Here is a 25,322-nt window from a genome sequence, read left to right as displayed (position 1 = left end):
CGATATCCCTACTGGAAGCATTTAATATTGTAAGATCTACATCAGCGCTTGTTTTCCTCTCTTTTTAAACAGAAACATGGAATTTGAAACACGCACCTCGTAAAGGGTTGACAAGGAGGGCTCATTAAGATCATATCGAAAGACAACCTGTCAAAGTCCTTCAGGGATATTCCCTAAATAAATAAATCAATTAGGCATTTTACATTATGAATAAGATAATAATAATAATAATTTTTTATTTTATTTTTTTTTTAAAAATAATATTTATTAAATGTAGTTACGAAGAAGAAAAAGGGTAAAAAAGAAAGGAAAAAACAATAAAAATTTTAAGAAATAATACATCAAAACTAGAAAGAAAAAACAATACAGCAAAAACAACAAGAAAAAGACTAAAACATTTAAAAACACATCCAAATTTCATTTCTTTATCTTTCATATGCTTGTTTCCTCAACTTCCTCACGCCTCCCTTTTTTGTATTCTAGTTCAAATTAGCTGGTTCAAAAATCCTTTCCCTCTTTCTCAATTTTTGTTCTATAATTTATCTTCACACAGTTTAACTTTAAATTTTCCACTTTAGCCCATTAACAATCAAATTTTATATAATTCTTAATTTTTTTCTTAATTTTTTATTTATACCCTGCCATTCCCAGTTCAGAAAACCGGGCTCAGGGCAGCTAACAATAAATTTAAAACTTAATTGATGCAACAAAAAACAGCATAAAATACAGTATAAAACGTGAATAACAATAAATTCAGAATTCAAAAATCAATTTAGGGGGGAAATCCATCCAATAAACATTAGATGATCACCAGGGCTAGCTGGCTAAGTTAGTCCTATTTGGGCCAGCGAGGAGACCAGGGGAGAATTAGCTGTGGGGTCTCAGAGCGGGTGATCTTCATAAAAGGGGAGGGGGAGGGAAGGAAGGGGAATAAAAGATCAGGCTAAGTTCAAATGGAAAGCCAGGCGGAATAGCTCTGTCTTACAGGCCCTGCGGAAGGAAGTTAAATCCTGCAGGGCCCTGGTCTCATGGGACAGAGCATTCCACCAGGTCGGAGCCAACACTGAGAAGGCCCTGGCCCTGGTGGAGGATAATCTGACTTCCCTAGGGCCCGGGACCTCTAAACTATGATTATTCATGGACCTTAAGGTCTTCTGTGGGGCAGACCAGGAGAGGCAGTCCCATAAATATGAGGGCCCTAAGCCACAAAGGGCTTTCATTCTTTCCTTCTGTGTTAAAATAGGATGTGTTCACATTCCATTTTGCATGTTGCCGCTTTAGCTTATAAAAGAAACGCTGATAAATCCATGTGTTTTGTCATAAGGATAGCCATTCTCCAATACACAGACGATGTTGTTTGCAGTTGCGGTTAAGTCACGTCAAAGAGCCAGGAGGACTGTGCATAGCCCAGAATTTTATTAGCTAATCTAGATCAAGGGAAGTAATAGTGCCACTGTATTCTGCTCTGGTCAGACCTCACCTGGAGTACTGTGTCCAGTTCTGGGCACCACAGTTCAAGGACACTGACAAACTGGAACGTGTCCAGAGGAGGGCAACCAAAATGGTCCAAGGCCTGGAAACGATGCCTTATGAGGAACGGCTAAGTGAGCTGGGCATGTTTAGCCTGGAGAAGAGGAGGTTAAGGGGTGATATGATAGCCATGTTCAAATATATAAAAGGATGTCACCTAGAGGAGGGAGAAAGGTTGTTTTCTGCTGCTCCAGAGAAGCGGACACGGAGCAATGGATCCAAACTACAAGAAAGAAGATTCCACCTCAACATTAGGAAGAACTTCCTGACAGTAAGAGCTGTTTGACAGTGGAATTTGCTGCCAAGGAGTGTGGTGGAGTCTCCTTCTTTGGAGGTCTTTAAGCAGAGGCTTGACAACCATATGTCAGGAGTGCTCTGACGGTGTTTCCTGCTTGGCAGGAGGTTGGACTCGATGGCCCTTGTGGTCTCTTCCAACTCTAGGATTCTATGATTCTATGATTCCCTTTAAGAGCTCCAAAGTTATTCCAACGAGATTAACAGTGGAAGCTTACAAAAATAAAATTAAAATAGATTAGAAACCTTTCAAAACATTGTTAAAATTTAAATGCCCACAGGAAGCAAACACTGCATTTTTAAGAGAGTTGTCGATGCTCAAACAAAGGTGCTAGGCAGTCATAGAGTCAATAGAATTGTAGACCTGGAAGGAACCCTGGAGATCATCCAGTCCAACCCGCTGAAATGCAGGAATATGCAGCTGAGCTGTCCCATACAGGGAGTGAACCGGCAGTGAGCACAGTTATTTAAGGGCGAGTGATTTGTGTTCACAGGAGGCTGTCCAGTGCTGGATTTATATATAAGCTGAACAAGCTATAGCTCAGGGCCCCACTCTCTTGGGGGCCCCCAAAAAAATTAAAGGGTGGGGGGAACTAGATGTACATTTCCAAAATATAAGATAAAAAAATAAATTAAAATACAGCAACAGTGTTTTGTTTGCTTTGAGCCTGGCTCAGAGGGCGGGATATAAATAAAATTTTATTATTATTATTTTACTGTTTGTGTTGTGTAGGGTCCTATGATGGAAGTCAGGGGCCCCGCCTGCTAGCCTGCTCCCTAAAATATCACGGGTTTGCTCCTTTCTATATAGAGGGTGCCTACATTCTGCATGTGCAAATAGCTTGAGATACCTATTGGGTCCATAAATTAGCATATATTCAACACAAAAAACGGCAACAATTTGTTGTTGACAAAGGACAGCTGGACATATCAAGGGCCCCATTACCTTCAGGAGCTTAGGGCCGCATCAAACCTAAATTCGGCCCTGATGACAGCCTATCTGCAACGTAATGTACCTCAATGTCTGATCTGGGTTCAAGGGCAGCCCCACATAAGACGGCTTTACAGTAATCCAGCCTCCAGGTTACCAGCAACTTGTGGCTTTGGTAGAAACACCCAGTTTGCTTTCTTACTCACCCTGACCTGTCAGTTCAACCTGGACTGAGGTCAGAACTCCAAATTGGCAAGGGAAATATTTTTGCATCCTCCAGACTACTCACCTCGATTGTCTTAGGCCACAGTGGGGTGGCGGGGAAGTTGTGAATGTAAACCTCATTGGCCACTGTGTTCACATCAACGGCGGCCACGATTTTGGCAGGGATGCCGCTTGCTAGAATTCAAGCAGGGAACAGTCAGGAGAGTCGGTTTAAGAACACCACTGGTGGTGTTTTTTAATCATTTAGTTAACAATTATGACCTCCATAAACTCAGTTGTGCTTATTCCTGTTGCTTAAATGAAACTGCTAGTCAACTGTTAATAATAATAATAATAATAATAATAATAATAATAATAATAGTAGTAATTTTTATACCCTTCCCTCCCTGGCCAGAGCCGGGCTCAGGGCGGCTAACACCAATAAAATCAGGGGGAGGAAGTGGGGAGGAAATAATAATTTATTTATACCCCACCCATCTGATTAGGTTTCCCCAGCCACTCTGGGCGGCTTCCAGCAAAATATAAAAATACAATAATTTTTCAAAGCCTTCCCTAAATAGGGCTGCCTTCAGATGTCTTCTAAAAGTCAGGTAGTTGTTTATTTCCTTGACATCTGATGGGAGGGCGTTCCACAGGGCAGGTGCCACCACTGAGAAGGCCCTGTGCCTGTTTCCCTGTAACCTCATTTCTCTCAGGGAGGGAACCGGCAGAAGGCCCTCGGAGCTGGACCTCCATGTCCGGGCAGAACGATGGGGGTGGAGATGCTGCATCAGGTATACTGGACCTTTGAGGCCGTTTAGGGCTTGAAAGATCAGCACCAACCCTTTGAATTTTGCTCAGAAATGTACTGGGAGCCAATGTAGGTCTTTCAAGACCGGTGTCTTGAAAGATCTCTCAGAACCGGTGTTATGTGGTCCCAGCGGCCACTCACAGTCACCAGTCTAGCTGCCGCTTTCTGGATTAGTTGTAGCTTCTGGGTCACCTTCAAAGGTGGCCCCACAAAGAGCGCATGGCAGTAATCTAAGCAGGAGATAACCAGAGCATGCACCACTCTGGCGAGACAGTCTGCGGAGAGGTAGGATCTCATCCTGCGTACCAGATGGAGCTGGGAGACAGCCACCCTGGACACAGAATTGACCTGCGCCTCCATGGACAGCTGTGAAGTGGTCACACTGGGAAACAGTAAAGTCCTGGCTTTTAAAATCTGCAGCCATTGAAAACTTCAACTAAACTTTATTTCCATGCTATTCCAATAAGCTGTAAAAGTACAGGAGCCTCAGGACACCATAACCAATAACTGCTGGAGTTTTTAATTCCTAGCACCCAGCCCTACTCCCTTGAAACCAAACATGTTTATGTGGGAGGTTATTCCAGTTAAATTAATCAACTCAAAATAATCAATAACGTCTCTCTTCAACCCAGGTGTGTGCTGTGTCCCTGTATTTTGGGGTGCCTCTAGTTGTTCAGAAGATTAAGGGTTCTGCTCCATGTAATTGCAAACCAATGTGAGGACAGGATCACACTTCAAAACGACCTTGACAGATTAGAGAACTGGGCCAAAACAAACAAGATGAATTTTAACAGGGAGAAATGTAAAGTATTGCACTTGGGCAAAAAAAAATGAGAGGCACAAATACAAGATGGGTGACACCTGGTTTGAGAGCAGTACATGTGAAAAGGATCTAGGAGTCTTGGTTGACCACAAACTTGACATGAGCCAACAGTGTGACGCGGCAGCTAAAAAAGCCAATGCAATTCTGGGCCGCATCAATAGGAGTATAGCATCTAGATCAAGGGAAGTAATAGTGCCACTGTATTCTGCTCTGGTCAGACCTCACCTGGAGTACTGTGTCCAGTTCTGGGCACCACAGTTCAAGAAGGACACTGACAAACCGGAACGTGTCCAGAGGAGGGCAACCAAAATGGTCAAAGGCCTGGAAACGATGCCTTATGAGGAACGGCTAAGGGAGCTGGGCATGTTTAGCCTGGAGAAGAGGAGGTTAAGGGATGATATGATAGCCATCTTCAAATATATAAAAGGATGTCACCTAGAGGAGGGAGAAAGATTGTTTTCTGCTGCTCCAGAGAAGCGGACACGGAGCAATGGATCCAAACGACAAGAAAGAAGATTCCGCCTCAACATTAGGAAGAACTTCCTGACAGTAAGAGCTGTTCGGCAGTGGAATTTGCTGCCAAGGAGTGTGGTGGAGTCTCCTTCTTTGGAGGTCTTTAAGCAGAGGCTTGACAACCATATGTCAGGAGTGCTCTGGTGGTGTTTCCTGCTTGGCAGGGGGTTGGACTCGAGGGCCCTTGTGGTCTCTTCCAACTCTATGATTCTATGATTCTAAATTGTTATAAGCAACCAGTTAGTATTTGCAGTTCTTCGTTTTCCAGCCAAAGAGCCATCTTATATTGTAGTCTCTTTTTTTTAATGCTTTATTGAGTTTTTATGGTAAGTACAAATTATAGGCGCAAAATCAAAAAGATACAGAGCTTTCAAAAGATACATGAATTTCATCGCATCATAATTTCAGTGGTAACTTCCTGTTCCCCCCCCCCCCCGGTCGAGGGTCCCGATAACTATTATTTTCTCGTACTGTTCATTATCACTCTTGAGTTTCTTCTAGCTTTGTAACATTGCCTACTTTTCTACAGAGGTCACTCCAGGGCTATATTTGCACTCCCCCCCCCCTTAGCCAAAGAGTCATCTTATATTGTAGTCAATAGATACAAACCCGTCATGTGAATCCAATATAGTTTTCCCACTGAAGTCAGCCTCTCTGTAAGTACAGTGGTACCTCGGGTGAAGAACTTAATCCGTTCTGTTCTTAACCTGAAACTGTTCTTAACCTGAAGCACCACTTTAGCTAATGGGGCCTACGCTGCCACTGTGCCGCCGGAGCACGATTTCTGTTCTCATCCTGAAGCAAAGTTCTTAACCCGAGGTACTATTTCTGGGTTAGCAGAGTCTGTAACCTGAAGCGTATGTAACCCGAGGTACCACTGTAGCGGTAGGCGAATTGGACCCTCCTACCTCAGATCCAAGAATCAAATTGCCAGACAAGCAAAGGTGCTGTTTAGCAGCAAACAAAGTACAGTGGTACCTCTGGTTACGTACTTAATTCGTTCCGGAGGTCCGTTCTTAACCTGAAACTGTTCTTAACCTGAAGTACCACTTTAGCTAATGGGGCCTCCCGCTGAAGCACGATTTCTGTCCTCATCCTGAAGCAAAGTTCTTAACCCGAGGTACTATTTCTGGGTTAGCAGAGTCTGTAACCTGAAGCGTATGTAACCTGAAGCGTATGTAACCCAAGGTACCACTGTACTGATAGCTTAATTAGCTAAGATTCTTCTTGTCTATTAATATAGCATCATTTCCCCTCTTGTGGAGAGCTGTAGCAGCACAATCTCCAGATCTGATGCTGTTTTGAACAGTTCCCCACCGCTCCACCCCAATACCTGAGAACACCTGCACAACAGAACTAAAACTTGAAGTCTGTCACCATCTGCTCTTGAAAAGCTGATGCACGCCACACTCAGGGGCCAGCAAGCTTTTTCAGCCGTGGGCCGGTCCACCGTTCCTCAGACCGTGTGGTGGACCGGACTATGCTTTGGAAAAAAAATAAATGAACGAATTTCTATGCCCCACAAATAACCCAGAGATGCATTTGAAATCAAAGCACACATTCTACTCATGTGAAAACACCAGGCAGGCCCCACAAATAACCCAGAGATGCATTTTAAATAAAAGCACATGTAAAAACACGCCGATTCCTGGACCGTCCGCGGGCCGGATTGAGATGGCGATTGGGCCGCATCCGGCCCCCAGGCCTTACTTTGCCTACCCCTGGATTATGGGATGCAATTCTCTGCTGCAGGTAGCACACATCACATCTCCAGCTGTGAATGTGCCAAGAAGTGCCCTCCGTTGCCCTATAATGGGGCAATAATAAATAAATAAAGTCTGGCTCAGGCAGCTTTGTGATCCGGGTGGCTCTTTAGCTTGTGGAACTTGACGCTGTCCAGTTTCTCAAAGCGCTTTCCGCAGTGCTCGCAGGTGAAGTTGTACTGGGCCTCCGAGGTGTGTTTCTTCATGTGCCAGTTGAGAGACGCTCGCTGCCGGCACTGGTAACCGCAGATCTCGCACTGGAGAGGCGTCTCCCCTGTGTGCGTCCGGCGGTGGACCTCCAGGTGATTCTTGCGCTTGAAGGATTTCCCGCAGGTCTCGCAGGTGAATTCGCGGACTCCGGAGTGGATGATCATGTGCCTCCGGAGATGGTTGGAGAGGTAGAACTTCTTGCCGCAACCTGGGTGGGGACACACCTTCGTCTTCCCCTTCCGGTGGACGAGGTTAACGTGGTTCTGGAAACTGCTAAGTGCTACGTAGACCTGGGTGCACCCTTCGTACGGGCAGTGGAACATCTCCAGCATGCCGTCCGCGTCCATCACACGGCCCCTTTTGCTCCTCCGCCTCTTCTCGGGCTCCTTTGGAATCTCGTAGATGATGGAGGACATATTGATGCCCTCGGTCTCCTCCTCTGCTTCCAGCCCCACACTCTCAGGGTCTGGTTCTGGGTCACAGGGCGTCCTTATTTCCGCCGGGGGCTGCGGTTCCTCCTTTTTGAGCTCCAAAAGCTCCTCGTTTTCTCGTTTGGTTTCGATGTATTCCACACTCTCCATGCTACTGGGCTGTCCGTTCTCAGGCTCCGTCTGAGCGTAGGCCGCCGCCATGCCCTCAATCATGGCGCAGGGCAGCTCCTCTGCGCCCGTGGTGGTGACGTTCAGCTGGATGCCCTCGGCCGTGAGGGCATCATAGCCGGGCCCGGCGATGATGATCACCTGTGAGCCCTGCGCCACACCCTGGACGGGACAGCTGGCCACCACCTCGCTAAGCGTCTCTGGCGTCACGTTGTCAAAGAGAGTCCCGTGGCCCGAACTCATCTGCACCGGCACCGGAACACACACCACAGTTTCCATGGTCTGTGAGCCGCCGAGGGGTGGGCACACGCCAGGCCCCTGCTCTGACGCCAGGTTCTCTATATGGTGCTCAAACGGAATGTGGATGCCGTCCTGAGTAATGAGCCCGCTTGCGCTCTCGCCCTCCTTATTTTCTGTCGGCTGCCGCTGCGTCCGGCCCTCTGACCGCTCTTCAGCCTCCGAACTAGAGCTCTCGTCGGAATTCCCGCAGCTTCCGGCATGGTCGTTCTCGGAGTCGCTGAGCGGCTTGAGAGGCGAGTGCAAGTCCTGGAAATAGCGGTGGCCCGCTTCGCACTGCCACACGGCCGTGGTGTACATCTCAAAGGTGGGGTCCAGCTCGGAGAGGTGGGGCTCATAGGGGCAGCGGTTTTTGTGGTCTTCGTACCAGATGACGACGTTCTTCAGGCAGTTCACGTTCCGACGCCTCCGCTTCTTCCTTTGCGGTTCGTACGGCAGCTGCTCCCAGAGTTTCCCTCGGCGCCCAGCCCGCTGCTCCCGTTCCAGTCCCAGCAAGTACGCGGCCAGCTTGGCGTCGCTCCAGCCGCTGCGCTGCCTCAGGTTCGACCAGGGGCCGTGGGACTCGCCCAGGTAGACGCGCCTCATGTCGTATTTCTTACGAGACTCGAGGCGGCGCTGGGCTCTGTCGGACTCCGTGAGCCGCGGCCTACCCCGGGCCTTGCGGCCACCTCGGGCTTTCCGGGAGCTCCCCTGCGCCGGGTCTCCATCTCTGGCAGCGGCTTCCTCATCTTCCTCTTCCTCTTCCTCCTCAGGTTCCCCGCCGTCCTCGTCGCCCGTGGCCGGGCCGTGCTCAGAGTCGCTCATCCCTTGGCGGTATCTAAGGAGGCCCGTTGTTGTCCTAGTGCAACCGCACTTCTGTAGAGAGAATGGGAAACTTGACTTGAGCAGATGGTTGCAATTTCTTGGGATGGATGAGAATTAAAATTAACTTGCTAGAAAACAAGCCACTTCTTTTCTAAACCTTCACAGGTTCAAATTTCATTTAAAAAAATAAAATTATTAAGGTTTATAGAGAAAAACAGAAAACATATATTCTCCCCCTTTTTTTAACCAAACCAAAAATCTAGACAATAGAAGTGCAAAAAGGGGGTGGAGAAGGAAACGAAAGGAAAGAACTGAAATGGGAATTGATATAAAAATTGGACAAAGTGGTGATCAGGACACACCCCTGTTTTACTCCATTACAGGTGGGTAATAATAATAATAACAATAATAATAATAATTTATTATTTATACCCTGCCCATCTGGCTGGGCTTCCCCAGCCACTCTGGGCGGCTTCCAACAAAATATTAAAATACCACAATACATCAAACATTAAAAGCTTCCCTAAACAGGGCTGCCTTCAGATGTCTTCTAAAAGTCTGGTAGTTGTTATTCTCTTTGACATCTAGTGGGAGGATGTTCCACAGGGCGGGCGCCACCACCGAGAAGGCCCTCTGCCTGGTTCTCTGTAACTTGGCTTCTCGCAGTGAGGGAACCACCAGAATGCCCTTAGCGCTGGACCTCAGTGTCGAGGTAGAACGATGGGGGTGGAGACTTGTTAACCAGCCAGCATTACTGCATCTGACTTTCAAATGTGTATTTTCATAGAGTGTTTGCAGAGTCTTATCAATGTTAGTAGCCTCAAACTCTCCCTATAAGCTGCTTCTGGGAACTGAATCGAAGGCTGAATTAAAGTCAATAAATGCAGCATGCAGGCCTTCTTTAGTTGCTGACTTTTCAGCAATAAATCGAAGCATTGGTCCTCGGTCAGCTGTGAATCGCCCCACTCTGAAACTGGCTTGCTCATCTTTGCGGATGTTTTCTTGTTCTGTCCCGTCTAATAGTTTCTCCTGCAGGCATTTAGTTTGCTGGTTACACTCAGGAGACTGATTGGTCTATAGTTTGCTGGGTCTCGTATTTCACCTTTTATGGTGAATTGGGATTATACCCCAGCCCTAAGGTATATGTCATATGTGGTCAGTACATGTGAATAAAGATGCAAGTATAGGAACCCACCAACCTAATGTTTGCATTCAGCAATTTGGGGAGTACGTTGTCACACCCACGAGCTCTGCCTGGTTTTAATTTAGAGATGTCAGATTTCTCAGGAGGAGACTGGGAGCCACATTGGGAAAATTTTGTGTTAGTCTTAGATGGTGCTTGATAAGCTAGTCCTGACACAACGATAGTACTAAAATATGCTACCCAGGAGTGGTACCTCGGGTTACAGACCCCCATTGTTCAGCCCGGACACTGAGATCCAGCGCCGAGGGCCTTCTGGCGGTTCCCTCATTGCGAGAAGTAAGGTTACAGGGAACCAGGCAGAGGGCCTTCTCAGTGGTGGCACCCGCCCAGTGGAACACCCTCCCATCAGATGTCAAAGAGAAGAACAACTACCAGACTTTTAGAAGACATCTGAAGACAGCCCTCTTTAGGGAAGCTTTTAATGTTTAACAGACCCCTGTATTTTAATACCCTGTTGGAGGCCACCCAGAGTGGCTGGGGAAACCCAGCCAGATGGGCGGGGTATAAATAATAAATTATGATGATGATTATTATTCAGGTTACAGACACTTCAGGTTACAGACTCTGCTAACACATAAATAGTACCTCGGATTAAGAACTTTGCTTCAGGATGAGAACAGAAATCGTGCTCCAGCAGTGCAACGGCAGCAGGAGGCCCCATTAGCTAAAGTGGTGTCTCAGGTTAAGAACAGTTTCAGGTTAAGAACGGACCTCTGGAACGAATTAAGTTCTAAGCTGAGGTACCACTGTATTCCATACCTCTGGTTGCGAACAGGATCCATTCCGGAGCCCCGTTCACAACATGAGCAGAACACAACCCGCGTCTGCGCGGGTTGCGATTCCTCACGTCTGCGCATGTGCGAGCAGCGAAACCCGGAAGTAACCCTTTCTGGTACTTCTGGATCTCTGCGGGACGCAACCTGAAAAGATTTAACCTGAAGCAAATGTAACAAGAGGTATGGCTGTACTTGCTGTCGTTTTTGGCCACACACTCAAACACATGCCAGAAGGTGCCAGAGTCTTTCCATGTGTTTCTCTGTCACACATGCCAGGTCAAGTCCTCCATTCCACGATCAAGTCGTGGATGACAGCTGCCTTGTCAATCATTGACCTGGCATTGCACAGCAGCACCTTCAGGTCATGTGGGTCTCCCTTGTTGATTCCGGTATCCCTCCGGTCAAGACCAGACCCAGAGGCAGGGATGGTCTTCAAACAACGACTAAACCTGCCTCCTCAGTAATGATGTGGTCTGGTCTTAGCATAACTCCTCCTCCTGTCCGTGATCGCTGAGATCGGGTGTTCCAGTGCATCCCCCCTGTGGAACTTGCCCCAGCCATTCTGTAGGTTGGGACCCACTTCCAGGCAGCCCTGACCCCCTCTCCCCTTAAGAACAGAACACAAACCACACAACAAACCAATGAAACAGTAGAAACTAATAATAATATTTTACAATTATACTAAAATTAAACTAATCCCCAGCCCCAGCAGAGCCAAAACTAAACAAAAAAACAAAATTTTAAATGCCACAGATTAATAATAAGAATAATGATGATGTATTATTTCCACCCCGCCCATCTGTCTGGGTTTCCCCAGCCACTCTGGGCAGCTTCCAGCAAAATATCAAAATACAATAATTCATCAAATATTAAAAGCGTCCCTAAAGGGGGCTGCCTTCAGATGTCTTCTAAAAGTTAGGTAGTTGTTTATTTCCTTCACATTTGAAGGGAGGGCATTCCGCAGGGCGGGCGCCACCACCCAGAAGACCCTCTGCCTGGTTCCCTGTAACTTGGCTTCTCACAGCGAGGGAACCGCCAGAAGGCCCTCAATGAACCTCAGTATCCGGGCTGAACGATGGGGGTGGAGATGCTCCTTCATGTCTACTGGGCCAAAGCTGTTTAGGGCTTTAAAGGTCAGCACCAACACTTTGAATTGTGCTCGGAAACGTACTGGGAGCCAATGCAGATCTCTCAGGACCGGTGTTATGTGGTCCCGGCGGCCGCTCCCAGTCACCAGTCTAGCTGCCGCATTCTGGATTAATTGCAGTTTCCAGGTCACCTTCAAAGGTAGCCCCACATAGAGCACATTGCAGTAGTCCAAGCGGGAGATAACCAGAGCATGCACTACTCTGGCAAGACAGCCTGCGGGCAGGGAGGGTCTCATCCTACGTACCAGATGGAGCTGGTAGACAGCTGCCCTGGACACAGAACTGACCTGCGCCTCCATGGACAGCCGTGAGTCCAGAATGACTCCCAGGCTGCACACCTGGTCCTTCAAGGGCACAGTTACCCCATTCAGGACCAGGGAGTCCTCCACACCCGCCTGCCCCCTGTCCCCCAAAAACAGTACTTCTGTCTTGGCAGGATTCAACCTCAATCCGTTAGCTGCCATCCATCCTGCAGCCGCCTCCAGGGGAATTAGTGGGGATGGGCTTGGGGGCAGTTTAGCTGCTTCTTCCATGCTTTCAGCAAGGTCTGTGTGAACCTGTTTAGCGTTGTGGGTTTTTCCTCGGTTAGTTTGGGAGGAATGGGTATGACGTGGTGGGGGTATTTTCAACTGTGTCTCTCTCCAGGTGTACCCATTGTTTCGACTCGTCTTCTAGGATATATGGAATTATGTGGCACTCCCAGGCAGCCCTGACCCTTGCCTCTTAAGAACAGAATGCAAACTATACAATAAACCAATAAAACAGTAGAAATGTTTTTTTTTAAAAACCCAAAACCTACATTTATACTAAAATCAGGGACGTGGGTGGCGCTGTGGGTTAAACCACCGATCAGAAGGTCAGCGGTTCGAATCCCCACGACAGGCTGAGCTCCTGTTGCTCGGTCCCTGCTCCTGCCAACCTAGCAGTTCGAAAGCATGTCAAAGTGCAAGTAGATAAATAGGTACCGCTCCAGTGGGAAGGTAAACGGCGTTTCCGTGCACTGCTCTGGTTCGCCAGAAGCGGCTTAGTCCTGCTGGCCACATGACCCGGAAGCTGTACGCCGGCTCCCTCGGCCAGTAAAGCGAGATGAGCGCCGCAACCCCAGAGTCGGTCACGACTGGACCTAATGGCCAGGGGTCCCTTTACCCTTGGATTTTAAAAGGTGTTCCAAGAGCACGACTGACACATCTAGACTCTAAGCCCAACAGAAAACAGACACAAAAGTGCTATAAATATGCTAGGGATTTGAGAGCAGCCATACATGCCTCGATGGACTTGCTGTCCAACCCACAGTGGGAAGTTTCCTATGTTTGAAGAATGACTCTACTAAGTGCCAAGATAAATCTCCAGACTTACTTGGGTGCACAAAATCTACTTAACCTACAACAAAATACTAGCTTCCTGGGGCCAGGCAGAGGAGCATTGATTCAGCTCCATCCATTCTCCATTCGCTCGCCAGCGTTGCAAATCTTTGCCATTTACGGTGACCAGGCTTAAACAAGAAGCTAATACAAAACCCCTTTAGCAACGTCCAGAAAACAAATTGAGGGGGGATTCCCCATGCTTGCAGGGCAGGCGGGCGTGTGAGGACCCCCTTCCTGCGTATTTTCTGCGTCTTGGGCCTCCTGTTAATAGCACAAGAGCAAGGGGAGGAGGGGAATAATAATAATAATAATTTTTTATTTATACCCCGCCCTTCCCGGTTCAAAAACCAGGCTCAGGGCAGCTAACCACCAATTTAAAACCCTTAATTATAAAAGCAGCATAAAATAGAGTATAAAAACATGGATAACAATAAAATTCAAAAGAAATTGGAAGCCTTGCAGTAGGGATAAAACAAGTGTTCCGGCAACTCTGGAGTTTGCAACTGAAGCTAGAAACTGGACAGAGAGAGGGGGGGGGTAGCCGAACCACAGCAATATTCCGAAGGCCCCTGAAAACTGTCTCCCTGACTGGGAGAGGAGAAAATCTTGCTTTTCCTATTCCTGATCTGAGCATCTTTCTCCTCCCCAGCCCGGAAGCGAAGCCTTGCAAAGGATGCTCTGGAGGCAGGGATGCTGCTGCTGCAGCTTGCATGCATGAACCCCAAGGGAGGGCAAGGTCCGAGATACCTTTCAGCGCCTGGTGCATTCCTCCGATGCCACTATAGAGCTCCAGAACATGCAGGGAATCCATTCTCCTCTTCCCCAGCAGAAAGTGCAACCACAGCTGGTGCAGCTGGCTCGTCCGCGCCCGCAGCTGCAAGCAGCAAGCACCTTCCGTTCCGCAGCTCTTTGGTTCCCCCTTTCCTGCCCAGCAACCGTTTCTCTCCCCACCCCCCAACTAGCCTCCCTCACTTTTCCCACGCCTCTAGGATGACTCCAGGAAAAAGTCGACCTGCAGACTTCAGCCTCTGCCCGCCCTGATTTGCATCTACCCAAAAATAAATATTGCAATTTTATTTTATTTTTATTTTGGAGTGTGCAATTTTCCCCCTCCTTCAGGGCGTTAGGAGAATTGCACCCCAGCCTACATGCACATGAGGGGTGCATGTAAATAAACGCTCCCCGTGTGATCGTACCTCAAAGCCAAGCACTGCCGGGGGGGGGGGGAGGAAAAAGACCCCCTTTCTTTGAGCTGATTGGGTCATGAAAATCCTTGAAGGCTCAGCAGTGCCCCCTACTGTGTTCCCGAGGCAATCTGGCTGAAGCGTCTAGCTCTGCAAACTGGGTAGGTTGTTATTCCAGGGTGCAAATGAGCAAAAAGGCAGGTTTAGAAAGGGAAACGTCCCAACTTTCCCCCCACTAAAATAACCAGAAAATAAAAAAGGGAAAGTTCGTGCAGCGACAGGAGTTTATTTAACTCCTACATTTCTGGGAACGGAGGTGGTGATCTCTTTTCCCACGCAAATCCCAGGGATTTCACAATCTCTCGTTGCCACATTGTAGATAGAGAAAGACAATGGTTACTGATCAAGATGTATCTTTGCAAATTGTAAGACTGTATCTGTGAATAAAATCTTTGTTAAAGTTGCTCAGCATGCGAAAGCAAACACTCCCCTGAATAATCCCATTTCCTTGCTAAAAGAAGCACATGATATATTTTCTGGATGAGTTGCGGTTTCTTTGAAAATAGGTTTAAAAGACCAAATCCATTTTGGTTATTTATCTCCAAGGACATCAGCCAAGTTACATTCTGAGTACTTTTGCTGGTGGCTGCAGAGAAGCAGGTGGATATAATCTTATAGGCCATAAATTAACTGTCATGGCTTCCATAACCTGCTTTAGAATTCCAGATTTTGCAGATGTGCTTGTGTGTCAGACCTACGTTAAATTCACAAATTAAACAGTAAGAGCTGTTTGACAGTGGAATTTGCTGCCAAGGAGTGTGGTGGAGTCTCCTTCTTTGGAGGTCTTTAAGCAGAGGCTTGACAACCATATGTCAGGAGTGCTCTGGTGGTGTTTCCTGCTTGGCAGGGGGTTGGACTCGATGGTCCTTGTGGTCTCTTCCAACTCTAGGATTCTATGATTCTATGATTCTAAACATCTCTGAGCATCAGGCACATGGGAATGCTTTTCCCGCATCCTGTAAAATTCAGTGTGAACCCCATGTTACAGCAAGAAGCAAGACCTGGCACTGTAAATTTATTTTTCTCAATATGTCCCATACTTTGGCAATGAAAGCCTACACTTCTCCCTGTACAATATAATAGAAGCCTGCCCTTTCAAAAAATAAATAAATTATGGTATTCAGTACAAACGCTAAACTAAAAAGATACGTACAACAACAAACCATAATAACACTTTTGTTGTTGTTTAGTCGTTTAGTCGTGTCCGACTCTTCATGACCCCCTGGACCAGAGCACGCCAGGCCCTCCTGTCTTCCACTGCCTCTTGCAGTTTGGTCAAACTCATGCTGGTAGCTTCGAGAACACTATCCACCCATCTTGTTCTCTGTCGTACCCTTCTCCTTGTGCCCTCCATCTTTCCCAACATCAGGGTCTTTTCCAGGGAGTCTTCTCTTCTCATGAGGTGGCCAAAGTCTTGGAGCCTCAGCTTCAGGATCTGTCCTTCCAGTGAGCGCTCAGGGCTGATTTCCTTAAGAATGGATCAGTTTGATCTTCTTGCAGTCCATGGGACTCTCAAGAGTCTCCTCCAGCACCAGAATTCAAAAGCATCCATTCTTCAGCGATCAGCCTTCTTTATGGTCCAGCTCTCACTTCCATACATCACTACTGGGAAAACCATAGCTTTAACTATACAGACCTTTGTCAGCAAGGTGATGTCTCTGCTTTTTAAGATGTTGTCTAGGTTTGTCACTGCTTTTCTCCCAAGAAGCTTTTCTCCCCTTCATGGATCTCTGCCTTGCCGTGGCGAAGGGGCTTGAATAACTCAGAGAAGCTATGAGCTATGCTGTGCAGGGCCACCCAAGACGGACAGGTCATAGTGTAGAGTTTTGACCAAACGTGATTCACCTGGAGCAGGAACCAGCAAGCCACTCCAGTATCCCTGCCAAGAAACCTCCATGGACAATGGCAACAGGCATTTTCATGCTTGGGGTCCACACCAAGTTGTCGGGGTGCAGTGCCGAATGGGTGGAGTGGGTCAGTAGAGTTGAGGAGCTGCCTGTCCTTGGCAATGCCACCACACCTCAGAGGCCCAGCATTGTCCCAAGTGGGGGAACATGAGGGGTGCACAGGGTGGTGCCAGCCTTCTAGGTATTCGGCTCCCTTCCAGTCGCGAGTGACCGCAAGGCTCCACAGGCAACAGAACCGCCTTAGACAGAGTCCTTGGAGTTGCGGTTTCCGGGGTTCAGGGGTCATGAGGAGGCACTGGAACCCGAAGATCAGGTTCTCGGAGGGATGGTTTGAGTCCGTGTACACGTGAGTGGCCCCTCCTGCCTCGATCTCGATCCAATTTGGGCCCCTTGAGACCTCCCCGTTGCTGTAAAGAAGATAAGTCCCATTATAGCACTTCAACCGATAGTAGGGGTGATCAAGGGTGAGGGCAGCTGACCCTATGCGTTGCAGGTTCCTGTCTCGAATAAAAAGTTCCCAGTATTCGTTATCAGTGAGTCGGGGTACCAGCGAATGGCGTAGCAGGGTCCGAGATTCTGGAAGGCAGAAGTCAAAGTCCCCCATTCAGTCGGGGTTGGACTTTCCTCCGGTCTCGACTCTGTGGTAATCCAAGAAGGGGTAGTCCGTTTGTAATCCGGTGCAATGGTTCGGCAGGAAAGCTGAGATCTCGGTCAGGGTGGTGAGGACAAGAAAGGTGTGGGTCAAGTCCATGGTCAGTGATCGTGAGTGGTGAGCATAGAAGTCAATGGGCTGTCAGACGGAGTGTCAGACAAACTGTCAAACACAGTGCCAGGGAAGCGGGGAAGGATGCAGTCTATGGAGCTGTCAAACGAGCTGTCAAGCGAGCTGTTAAGCAAGCTGTCAGGCGAGCTGTCAAACGAACTGTCAAGCGAGCTGTCTAAATGAGCTGTCAAAACGGGCTGTCAAACGAGCTGTCAAACCCGTTTAAAGCGTAATTTGATGGCGTCGGTGTCTGGGACGACTTCAGAAATCCAATTGGGTGAAGTGGCGTCTGGTCCGGTCTGTTGGGCCCGATTCTGGCCCCGATCTGGTCCGGTCTGTTGAGCCTGATTTTGGCCTCGATCTGGTCTGGTCTGTTGAGCCCGATCTTGGCCCCGATCTGGTCCGGTCTGTTGAGCCCGATCTTGGCCCCGATCTGGTCCGGTCTGTTCTTCGTCGTCGTCAATGTAGGAGGTCGGCGAGGGAGGTGGAGTTTCGTAGGTGTAATCCTCTCCGAGGCTCTCTTGTGTCTCTTGGGATGGCGGTGCCGCCTTGCACCTCGTGTGGTGTAGCCACGCGTTTTTCTCTCCTACCTTCACAGCGGTTGGGGAGGTCAGAAGTACTTGGTAGGGACCTTCCCAGGCGGGCTGGAGGGGTAACTTCTGATAAACCTTGACCAGGATCCAGTCACCTGGATGGAAAGAGTGGGCTTGGACGTCAATCGGCAGGTTCTGTCCTTCAACAGCCGCGTACTGGTGGAGGCGCTGCAACTGTTTCTGGAGCTGAATGATATAATTAGTAAGTTCTGCCTCTCCCACCTCAAGTTCTGAGAGGGGAAATAAGGTGTTATCAACGGGAGGGGGTCTCCCGAATAAGAGTTCAAACGGGGAGAGTTTCAAAGGTCCGGTTGGGGCACTCCGTATGTTATGAAGGACCAGTGGGAGCGCATTTACCCATTTCAGTCCAGTGAGCCTGCAAAGTTTTCCTAGTTGTATTTTTATCTCTTGGTTCATACGTTCCACTTGGCCGGAGGATTGTGGATGGTATGGCGTATGGAGGTCCCACTTTATTTGGAGGGCCCTAGTCACTTGTTGTACTACGTCGGCAGTGAAATACATTCCCCTGTCACTGTCCAAGCGGCGAGGCACTCCGTATCGGGGAATTATGTCCTGCAGGAGGGCTCTCGTAACTACTGACGCGGTGGCTTTTCGACAGGGGAATCCCTCCACCCAGGAGGAGAATTGGTCTACTATGATTAGGGCATGTTTGAAGCCCTGACATTGGGGCAAATCGATAAAGTCCAATTGTAGACTTTCAAAGGGGACAAAAGCCCATGGTCTAGCCCCTGGTGGTTTTCTGGGCTCACGCTTGGGGTTGAAGTTGTGGCAGGTGATACAGTTCTTTGAGGCTGCTGTGGCTGCAGCTGCTATCCCTGGAGCATACCAGGACCTCTTAACATGCTCTATCAACCTCTCCTTTCCCCAATGTGTTTGTTGGTGAAGGATCCTCACCAATTTTGGAATCCAGGCTTTGGGCAGGACGAACCTGCCGTCAGGGAGGATCCAGATACCATTTTGTTCTTTAGCCCCAACGGACTCCCACATAGTTCTTTCCTTCTCTGAGGCTGATTTGTATATTTGGGTAGGGTCTATGTCGGCAGGAAACTGTAGAGCTTGGAATTTGGATATATTGCCTGGAGGGCGTATTGCGGCCATCTGGGCTGCTTTATCAGCCCGCCTGTTTCCCCTGGAGACTGAATCTCTCCCTTTTGTGTGCGCCTTGCAATGGACGACTGCTATTGCACTAGGCAAATGGATGGCTGTTAGGAGTCTCTCCACTAGAGCGGCATGTGAAATCTGGGAGCCGGCTGCAGTTAAGAAACCCCTTTGGAGCCAAATTTGGCCGGTGGTGTGTACCAGCCCAAAGCAGTATTTGCTGTCTGTATAGATGGTGGTCCGTTTACCTTCGCTAATTTCACAAGCGCGTATGAGTGCAATTAACTCCGCGGCTTGGGCACTATACTGTGGGTTAATTGGGTTTGATTCTAAAACTTCAAAATCAGAGACCACGGCATATCCAGTCTTTCTTTCACCTTCGATTACTTTACAGCTGCCGTCAGTATAAAGTATCAGGTCTGGGTTTTCTAAGGGGAGGTGGTCTAGATCCTCCCGGGGCTTTTCAGCTTGGCGAATTATGGTGGCGCAGTCGTGACGTGGGGTGCCATCATCAGGAAGGGGCAACAAGGTAGCTGGGTTGAGGGAATTGACCCGTTTAATGGTGACGTTGGATGGAGTTAGCAGAAGGGCTTTGTATCGGTTTAAGCGAGAGTTTGAGAAGTGGTGGCAGCCTCTCAGGGTTAAGAGGGTAGAGACAGAATGGGGAACATGGATGGTGATTTCATGTCCCAAGACTGTTTCCTGAGCCTTCTCGAGGAGGATTGCGGTAGCGGCAATAGCTCTTAGGCAACTTACTGCTCCCTTTTCGGTGTTGTCTAGTTGTAAACTGTAATAGGCTACTGGCCTTTCTTGATCTCAGAAGGGTTGAGTTAAAACGCCCGAGGCTACCCCCATTTGTTCATGGATGAACAGGTTAAAGGGGATCCGGTAATCTGGCAGGCCCAAGGCGGGGGCAGATCTTAATTCTCGTTTTAAACGTTCAAAAGATTTATAGGCTTCCTCTTCCCAAACTAGTGTATCCGGGTGGTCTTGGCGGGTCATAGCGGATAAAGGTTTTGTTATTTCACTATACCCAGCAATCCAAGCTCGGTAGAAGCCGGCCATTCCGAGGAAGCCGGGTAATTGTTGTTTCGTCTTGGGGAGGGGAATTTTGGTGACAGCTTCGATTCTGTCAGTTGCTAGGCTTCGGGTACCCACTCCTAGGATGTGCCCGAGGTACTTTACTTCCTGCTTACAATACTGCAACTTTTTGGGGGACACTTTGTGTCCTTTGCGTGCTAGCTCTGAAAGGAGGTGTTTGGTGTCGATTTTGCATGCCTCCTCACTGGTAGAACATAAGAGCAGGTCATCTACATAGAGCAAGAGGGCGGAGATAGCAGGCAGGTGTATATCTTGTAAATCTTGATGTAATATCGCAGAAAATATTGCGGGTGATTCCACGTAACCCTGGGGCAGCCTGGTCCAGGTTAATTGGCTGGGTCCCCAGGTGAATGCAAAAAGGAACTGGCTGGCGGGGTCTAAGGGTATACTAAAGAAGGTGGAGCATAAGTCTGCAGCAGTGTACCACGTTGTTCCAGCCGGGATGGTGTTTAGAAGAGAGTTTGGGTTGCCCACCACTGGGTGGCGGGGTATTACGAATTGGTTCACCAGTCTCAGATCTTGGACGAAACGATACCGGACTGGGGCTCCTTCCGCTGAAGGTTTCTTTACGGGGAGAACTGGGGTGTTACAGGGTGACACACAGGGAACCAGGATTCCCTTCTCAAGGAAGTCCTCTATTATAGGTGTTAGTCCTTCAATGGCTTCCTTGGGTAGAGGGTACTGTTTGGTGCAGGGAAAGGGTAGATCGGTTCTATAAGTGATTTTTACTGGAGTGGCTGATATTAAGAGTCCTACGGAGGTTGATTCTGTACCCCATAATGAAGGGGGTAGTTCATTCTCTAACTCAGGAGGGAGTTCGGGAAATTGCCGGTCTGATTTTGCTTCTTGTATCATGCCCTGGAATGCGAGGACAGAATCTTCAGGCATGTACAAATAGATGCCATCCCCGGAACATTTTATTGTGGCCTTTAGCTTACAGAGGAGATCCCTGCCGAGGAGGTTTACGGGGCTGCTGGTTAGGAGGAAAGTATGTTCCGCCACTAGGGGCCCGAGAGTGACTTTACCTGGTTGTGAGAGTGGGCAAGTGTGGGGTATCCCATCCAATCCCATGACTTTTCTGGTTTCCGTCCCTGGTTGCAGGTGGCTGTCGGTTAAGGTGGAGTATGTGGCTCCTGTGTCTAATAAACATTGATAGGGATGGCCGTCGATCTAGAGAGCGCAAACAGGGTCTTCTGGTGATAATGCCAGGACGGGGCAAATGGCTTGGGTTGGGTTGGGATCCCCTTCTAGTTGTCAATATGTCTCTTGATCGTCAGGGGGTGGTTGATTTGGCGGGTGTAGAGGAGGAACGGTGGCGTTAGTCCAAGGGTGAGTGGGTGGGTTTATGGCGGGCATTTGAGTGTTTGGACCTGGTTGGGATTGTTGATTCTGGGGTAGGGAATTAGGGGTTCCTTGCGAACTGTAGGGCACAGAGGGTACTTGCGGAACATAGGGTGTAGGTGGCTGGTTCCCATATCCCTGGGTCATGTTGGGATGTGATGGGAAGGGAAAATAGTTGGTTTTGTCATATGAGGGTTTAAATCCTTGTCCCCCGTAGGGAGCTGTATTAAGGTAGGGACAGAACTTTTTTATGTGTCACTCTTCTTGGCAGTGGAAGCATCCTGTAGTGGTGGGTCCCCACTGCCTGTATGGGTTGGGGGGTCCTCCTCCCCGGACCCCTCTTCCTTGGGGAAAGCCTCTGCCGCGGATGGAGCTAGGTTCCATGCTCAGGGCTAAGATCTGTTCAGTTTCAGGCTTAGTCTCTCTTCGCTTCCTCTCAACTCGGGAATTGTAAACTGATTTGGCTATAGATAGGATTTCGCTAATACTCTTCCCGTCATATCCTATTTGGAGGTTTAACGCTTTTATGATATCTGGGCAGGCTTGGTCTTTAAAGAAGCCCTTGATGATAACCTCACGCTGGGAGTTATCCGGGTCTATCCCTCCCCATGTTTTGATAGCTGATACCAGCCTGGTGTAATAGTCAGATGGGTGCTCGTTTGGTCCTTGCAGTACTGTTTGGACCTTAGTCCAATTGACGGTACGCTGTCCAGCAGCTTTTATGCCGTCCAAAATTGCCTTCTTAAATAAATTTAAGCACCAGGTCCCATTTGTGGTATTATAGTCCCAGGTTGGTTCGATACGTAGGCATTGAGCCGAGAGAGCCTGTAAGCCTTCGGGACGTCCTCTCTGATAGTCCGGGAGGTCTATTGCCTCTCCAGCTTTGGCCAGGATGTCCGCCTTTTCAGCTTCGTTAAAGAGGGCGTTCCAAAGGACGTGGACATCTGGCCAGGTGGGGTTGTGAGTGGAAAAAATGGCGCTGACTTGACGGTGGCATTTATCCGGATCGTCCCTTAGGGAAGGCATCTGGTTTGCCCAGGTTACTAGGTCAGCCGTGTAAAAGGGTTGGTGCGTGTATACCATTCGGGGGGGGGGGTCCGTCGGGTTGAAGGGGTGGAATCGGCAGGGCCCTTAGAGGCATCTGGACTGCCGTAACACTCATTCGGCTAGAAGTCCCCGGTGTTTCTATGGGTCTTTCTGCAGGAGTGGAAGTCTTCTGAGGTAGTGTTTTTCTTTGCTTTGGCTTGCAATCTTGTAAATCTCTTATTCTGCCCCCCCCCCCCCGTGCTCCTTCTTCCCCTGTCTCCTCACCGCTATCCGAGTTGTCGTTAGGGGCGGGTGGTGTCGATTTGACACTTTTATGAGTTCACGGGTTTCGGTTCCATTGTTCTCCCAGCGGGGAGCCGTCAGCAGCTTGTCAAGAGGTTAAATGAGGCGTGCAGGGCTAGCTGAGCTAGCTCTGCAAGGACGAATGCATAGTTCTGATTGGGTAGAACGCAGCCATTGAAAGCAATGGGGAATTTCAGCTTTGTACGGTCTACCAATGATAAAGATAGGGCGAGGAAAGGCATAGGAATTTGGGCTTATTTTGCCCGTAATAGCGGATTGGTACAGGAAAGGACACTTTATTTATGGGGCTTGGGGCATAGTGTGGTGCTTAGGTAACAGTGTGGGGCTGAAAGGGTCCTCGGGGGTTGGGTTCCCTTGAGGTAATCGCCTCGGACCCTCCGGTGTCCGGCGGGAGGGTGAAGGAAGACATGCCCCCCCCTTTCCGTATCATTACACAGTTGTATAAATCCGCAAACTATTTAGCTGATTATTATCAATAAAAAGTTTCTGAATGTTTATTCAAAACCAGCCAAGGAGTCCAGTTCGCTTTGTTGTGTCTTCAAATACTTTGTAAAAGGTTCCCATTCATCTTTAAAGTCACAGTTATCCTTGTCCCGTAACTTATATGTCAGTTTTGCCAGCTCTGCATAGTCCATCAATTTTTCTTGCATGATTCTTTAGTTGGGGTTTCTTCAGTCTTCCATCCTTGTGCTATTAGGACTCTCGCAGCTGTTTTCGCATACATGAAGATGTTTTTCAGCTTTTTTGGCAGGTCTTTCCCTACAATTCCTCATAAAAATGCTTCAGGCTTTTTAACAAATGTTAAATGGAACATTTTCTTCAATTCATTGTATATCATTTCCCAAAATTGTTTAATTGCCTTACAATCCCGCCACATATGATAAACTGTTCCGAATCTTTTCGTTCATTCTCCGTATCCTATTTATTTTCCTATTGCCTCTTTAATTATTTTTTCCCTTTCTTTTTTCTTCTTCTTCCTTTTCTTCTCCCTGAGCTTGCCTTAGGACACATGTGTTCCGGTTTGACAGGTGTACCACCCCAGTCAAAACTCCCCACCTGTCGCTGTCCCTGGAGCGGGTCGCACCCAGCACACACTGGGCGCTTGCAGCCAGAAACGAGAGCCCCTCACCAGTTAAGTGAAAAAACGATCAGAGTAGTGGTCTTTCACCAGCGGGCCTCCCACTTACTCTCTCATGTCTCTTCACAGGGCCAGACTAGAGTGAAACTCACCAGGGTCTTCTTTCCCCACTGAATCTGTGGGAATGTTTAGGGATGCAGGGGAGGATATATTGTCTAAGATATCCTAACCCAACTTGTCTTTACAAGTTCAACCAAATCAGCAGAGTTAACATTCCCCTTTTCTTAAACACATGCACAGTAGATAGCTTGCTCAGACTCGTTAGAGTCTCTTATAAATATTTCCTGGTATTTTCCCCGTTTAATCCCCCCTAAAATAAGACGCTTAATAAGACTTATAGAATAGAATCATAGAATCATAGAGTTGGAAGAGACCACAAGGGCCATCGAGTCCAACCCCCTGCCAAGCAGGAAACACCATCAGAGCACTCCTGACATATGGTTGTCAAGCCTCTGCTTAAAGACCTCCAAAGAAGGAGACTCCACCACACTCCTTGGCAGCAAATTCCACTGTCAAACAGCTCTTACTGTCAGGAAGTTCTTCCTAATGTTTAGGTGGAATCTTCTTTCTTGTAGTTTGGATCCATTGCTCTGTGTCCGCTTCTCTGGAGCAGCGGAAAACAACCTTTCTCCCTCCTCTATGTGACATCCTTTTATATAGTTGAACATGGCTATCATATCACCCCTTAACCTCCTCTTCTCCAGGCCAAACATGCCCAGCTCCCTTAGCCGTTCCTCATAAGGCATCGTTTCCAGGCCTTAGAAGGTTAGAACATTGGGTCACCCTGCTTCACCCCACACCTGGGGTGAAATTCCTGGGAGGTCGCGCCACCGCATGAAAGTACGGTGGTACTGTGGACATCACTTATGTAGTGTGTCATCGGGTCAGGGATCCCCATCATTTGAAGGGTTTCCTTGATGGTATTATGGGCCACAGAGTCGAATGCTTTCGCCACATCCAGGGAGGCCATATACAACGGTTTAGACCAGTGTTCCCCAACCTTGGGCCTCCAGCTGTTTTTGGACTACAATTCCCATTATCCCTGACCACTGGTCTTGCTAGCGAGGGGTGATGGGAGTTGTAGTCCAAAAACAGCTGGAGGCCCAAGGTTGGGGAACACTGGTTTAGACCATTGCTTATGATACCGAAGTACGATATCCAGGAGGAAGATGTTTTCGAAACACTCATCAAACTGCTGGAAGGCCCATTGTCTTGTGTCTAGATTGAGACATCCCTAGTCAATCGCGCAGCCAGGACCTTATGGAAGACTCTAGTCAATACCGGGAAGACAGTTATTGGGCGGAAGTCTTCCATATATATATATTTTATCAATAATTTTTTATTATTTTTCTCAACACAGTTTTATACAACACATCAAACCACATATATACTTTTAGCTCTGCTGAGCTTGTGACTTCCCTCCTTTTCTTCAACAGGTATCCCTTATTCTTTTAAATCAGACTAAACCTCTTATCTATTACATTGTAGGAGTGAT

At 48.2% G+C, this 25,322-nt stretch overlaps 1 protein-coding gene across 3 annotated transcripts in view; it reads right to left on the bottom strand.

Moving 5' to 3' along the window:
- LOC310660911 (zinc finger protein 653-like) overlaps nucleotides 1-14,194 on the bottom strand; it is a 103,491-nt gene extending 89,297 nt beyond the window's left edge. For 2 of the 3 annotated variants that reach the window (XR_014503669.1, XR_014503670.1), the window contains exons 1-2: nucleotides 14,019-14,194; nucleotides 6,258-8,830 (exon numbers count right to left, since the gene is read on the bottom strand). Coding sequence is in view for 1 of the 3 variants with exons in the window: in XM_083406441.1 (XP_083262567.1) it covers nucleotides 6,950-8,779 (1,830 nt within the window). In the remaining 2 variants the exon portion in view is untranslated. Of the gene's footprint in view, nucleotides 1-5,777; nucleotides 8,831-14,018 lie in introns of those variants that run through there. The other variant, XM_083406441.1, reaches the window with a different exon arrangement.
- Between the last annotated feature and the right edge of the window lie 11,128 nt (nucleotides 14,195-25,322).

The sequence above is a fragment of the Podarcis tiliguerta genome, assembly GCF_965153285.1.
Source record: "Podarcis tiliguerta genome assembly, chromosome: 12".
Lineage (NCBI taxonomy): Eukaryota > Metazoa > Chordata > Lepidosauria > Squamata > Lacertidae > Podarcis > Podarcis tiliguerta.
This window is presented reverse-complemented; position numbering and strand designations above follow the sequence as displayed.